General features: G+C 51.5%; 1 protein-coding gene across 1 annotated transcript; it reads left to right on the top strand.

Moving 5' to 3' along the window:
- The first annotated feature begins 506 nt into the window (after positions 1-506).
- Positions 507-2,648, top strand: APOLD1 (apolipoprotein L domain containing 1). Its single transcript, XM_087813947.1, has one exon. The coding sequence runs from the start codon at positions 507-509 to the stop codon at positions 1,245-1,247; it is 741 nt and encodes a 246-aa protein (XP_087670073.1). The 3' UTR covers positions 1,248-2,648.
- Positions 2,649-4,172: the final 1,524 nt, after the last annotated feature.

The following is a 4,172-nucleotide window of genomic DNA, read 5'->3' as shown; positions in this document are numbered from 1 at the left end:
TTCTTACGTTTGCTAGACAGCATGACTTTTGAGTTTTTGGTGACTTTTTTTTTCACTCATCGGGGGGAGAGAGAGAAACCCGCACTGTATTACAAAGCTCATGCCCCAAGTCTTCATGCAACCAAAGGGCCTGCGCAGGCACGGCCGCCGCCCGCACTTTCCAGCAGAGCCGAGGCCCGAGCGTTGCAGGTGTGAGAAGGCTCATGCTCTCTCCACCGGGTTCACATCCTGCACAGCGAATGGTTAATAAAGTTCCCTGGGAGAAAAAAACAGAGGACAGCATTAGCCCTACTTGCATATGGGGGTCGGGGTCCTGAGACCTTGCGGGGCTTTGGGACCTTGACACGTGACTCGCTGAGCAGGACCCACCTCCCCTCGCGGGGCGGGAGCTGCCGCGTTTTGTAACCTGGGCCGGCGGCCCCCCTGGGTGTGGGGGGGCGGCGGTCGCGAGCCGCCGGGAGTCCCGGAGGCTCGGGAATAACCGTGTGTCCGCGTCCCCGCAGGGCATGGAGGGCGCGGCGGCGCGGGAGCTGCAGGGCGCGGCCGCGCTGCGCCGCTTCCAGGGGCTGCTGCTGGACCGGCGCGGCCGGCTGCACGGCCAGCTGCTGCGCCTGCGCGAGGCCGCCCGGCGCCTGGAGCGCCTGCGCAGACGCTCCCTGGCGGCCGGCGTGGCGGGCGGCTCGCTGAGCGCCGCGGGGGCGGCCGCCGCGCTCGTGGGGCTCTCGCTCAGCCCGCTCACCCTGGGCGCCTCGCTCGTGGCGTCGGCCGTGGGGCTGGGGGTGGCCACCGCCGGCGGGGCCGTCACCGTCGCCTCGGACCTCTCCCTGATCGTCTGCAGCTCCCGGGAGGCGCAGCGGGTGCAGGAGATCGCGGCCGCCTGCCAGGACCAGATGCGCGAGGTCCTGGGCTTCCTCGACTTCTTCTGCCGCTGGCAGGGCCGCGGCGACCGCCGGCTGCTGCGGTGCGGCCGGAGCGCCGCCATGGCCCTGTGCGGCGCCGTCTGCGCCGTCGTGTTCTTCGGCTCGCGTGGCTTCCTCCTCCCCGGGCGGGCCGAGGGCGCCGCCAGGGTGAGCCAGGCGGTGCTGAGGGCCACGGTTCAGAAGCTGGCCGAGAGCCTGGAGTCCTGCACGGGCGCCCTGGACCGGCTCAGCGAGCAGCTGGAGGCCGCCGTCCGGCTCCGCGCCGGGCCCAGACGTGGCCGCGACCTCAAGGTCTCCGCGGACCAGCCCTCGGCGTTGTGTTTCTGAGAACATCCTTTGTCCTAATGACCGAGGGCAGGAACCATCCCTGTGGGTGCTCCGGGTGTGCAGCTCCCGCAGGGAACCGCCAACCTGCGTTAGGAAGGGAATGCAAAGGATGGGAAAGAAGTGCGGGGCTCTCAGCCCTTCTCGGCCCATCCCTGTGACATTCTGCTGGGGTCGGCGGCCGAGGACTGTTTCATTTCCTGATCCTGGTGGACTGTGTGACCCGAAAACTATTTCTCCTTTATCAAAACCATCCAGCCTTCACGTCGCTGGGCGCTCCTGCTTTAAGTTGTTGGGTGGTCCCTGCCCCTGCCCCAGTGGTTTGAGCTGAGGCTGAAAAGGGTGCAGACATGGCCACCCTCTGGGTCCCCTCCAAGCCCTGCTAGGCTTGGAGGCCCTCAGAATGCCTGTGTGAGGAGACACAAGCTCTAAAGCCTCTCTTCCAGAGTTTCTGAGCACAAAGACCTCCAGGGTCCAGAGCAAAGTGACCCCCTCCGAACAGTGTAGGAGGGGTCAGCACCCAAGAGAGGCCCCTGGCTCTGGCACGCGGTCCCCTCCCCTCCCAGCTTATCCACTTGGGTCCGTCCTGGGGATGGAGTGGACCTTCCTGGGTGGCTTCATATCCAGACTCTGAGAAGGGAAACCAACCAGTCCTCTAAGTGCTGCCCCTTGCAGGAAGAAGCTGAGACCAAGGAATATGACATAACAGCTTCATTTACTGACATCATAGTGTAGAGAAGAGAGCAATGGCTTTGAGTTAGATAGTCCCGGGTTTATTACAAACTCTGTCACTACTGTGAGACTTGGCTTCCAGGTTAGTAAAAGAGAGATGCTAAAACCTTACTCTGTTGTGAGAATTAAGTGAGATCAAGTGCCTAGCACAATGTCTGGCTCACAAAGAGTGGCCCCTGGACTGGCAGCATTAGCATCACCAGGGAACTTGTTAGAAAACAAATTCTTGGACTCAACACCAGACTTAGGGAATCAGAAACTCTGGAGGTGGGGCCCAGCAACCTGTATTAAGCAGGCCCTCAGGGTGATACTGATGCCTACAAAGGTTTGAAAAACACTGCAGCAGATGTTAGTTTCTGATCCCCTCAGTGAGCTTTCACTAAGTCTCAGGCCCTCTTTAGGAGCCCCATGGTCTTCAGAGTCATTCACTGAAGGTCAAGGACACACTATGTCCCAGAAGTAAAAGGAAGTGTGTGCACTGGTCAATGCATCCTGGGTCACCTCCCCATCATTAACTAAGGGATGTAACACAATAAGCCCTTTAGAGGGCAGTGTTGCCCACTCATTGTAGATACTGGTACCGAAGGGAATGTGAATTTATTGGAAATTGACCTTTATTACCTTCTCTGAAAACTGCTAGACCTCGTATTTGTTTAATTTATTTTAAGTTTTAAAGTTTTTAATTTAATTACTGTTTCTTATTTACATTTAATTTTATTTAATCACCATATTTAGAAAATAATAGGAAGAACAAGTGACTGAATGGGAGACTACTGAGGCTCTTTTCAGGAGATGAGGTTGAGTTTGACTTTCTGAGGCCGGTCCTGAGCTCTCCTTGAATAAGTCTCTCTCCTTCCCACATGAAGTAAGTGTGGGAAGTTCTGAATAGAGAGACCCAGAGCTGAGTTTAAGCTTATAAATGGAGGCTTGACTTGTGGAATATAGAAATGATGCAGGCATATTTAACCTGAAGGTACTTTGCCAGCAGATAACACTTGGCCTGAAAGGAGAACTTATTTAGTTCAGGGTTCTGAATTATTTTTCAGGGGGGAAAAACACAAAGACATATGAAGGAAGCACCTAGACCTTGGAAGCCTGATGTCTTGTGAAGTTATGTCTTATGGGTTATAGACAAAATAGCTTGTGTTATGGTGATGATGTGTCCTATTTTCACACTGAGAGCTGTAAAAATCTGTAAGCTGTCTCTAAGAAAATATAATTTCTTCAATTTCCATTCCTACAACTGTAATGCTGAAAAATATGTTGAAAAGTCTTTGGGACTACACACACACAAAACTTGGCTGTATTACTTATTTAATATGCTTTAAATTGATTCCATTTTCTCCCATGTTTCCCAATGATGGCAGTGTGTCCGAGGAAGTAAAATTTCAGTGTTAGGGAATGGTGATTAGTGGTTCTATATTTTAATTTTTCCTACAAATTACAATCAATCTGTATCCTGGTTTGTTTTCACGTTGCTACTGGTTTCTTTGAAACTGGTGTCATTTCCTAGACTACCTTGCAGAGATGCTAGCATTTTAGGTCACCAGAATGTACTTCATATTGCCATTTGTGTTATGTCATAAAGGTACAAGCACTCTCTTACTCCACCTTTTAGTAATGCTTAAGTTTGGATTATATTCTTCCAGTGCCTGAGCTGTTCCCTAGAAATAAACTGGGCACTTTTGGCACCAGCAGCAGCAAGCATTTCCTATCAGGGTATTTTGAGTATATCAAAGCCCTAAACTCCTGAAGTTATTTCAGGGGCCTACTTTACATCTAAGGAAGAGTGTCTACTTTGGAACAACACTTTGCACATAATAGGAGCTCAATAAAGGCATTACAATAATTTAATGAACTGCTTAGGTATATTAACAGGAATTTGTTGATAATGAAAGACCATCCATCCTCTACATGTCTGTTATAAAGATTGGAGCCTCTATCAGCATTTAGTCAAGTTCAGTTCAATGGATCCTAGAGACAAATATTTATTTCTTTTGTGGGAATGTGAATAGGGCTTTTCCCTGAGGCCTATATTCTATAAACAAACAGATTGAAATGGTATGTTGTAAAGGAAAGAAGGGAGAGGGGTATTTAGAGCATAAGTGTACTTCAGAAAAAAATGTCCCGAGTTTGAAAAATAAATATGTTTGCACTAAAGGTTTAAGTGTTTCTGGTAGTTTCTGGGGTTTACAG

The sequence above is a fragment of the Miniopterus natalensis genome, chromosome 2 (assembly GCF_054644295.1).
Source record: "Miniopterus natalensis isolate mMinNat1 chromosome 2, mMinNat1.hap1, whole genome shotgun sequence".
In the NCBI taxonomy this organism is placed as follows: Eukaryota; Metazoa; Chordata; class Mammalia; order Chiroptera; family Miniopteridae; genus Miniopterus; species Miniopterus natalensis.
This window is presented reverse-complemented; position numbering and strand designations above follow the sequence as displayed.

Excerpts from the sequence above, each read along its gene's own strand:
- APOLD1 (XM_087813947.1), top strand. The coding sequence starts at position 507 with ATGGAGGGCGCGGCGGCGCGGGAGCTGCAGGGCGCGGCCGCGCTGCGC.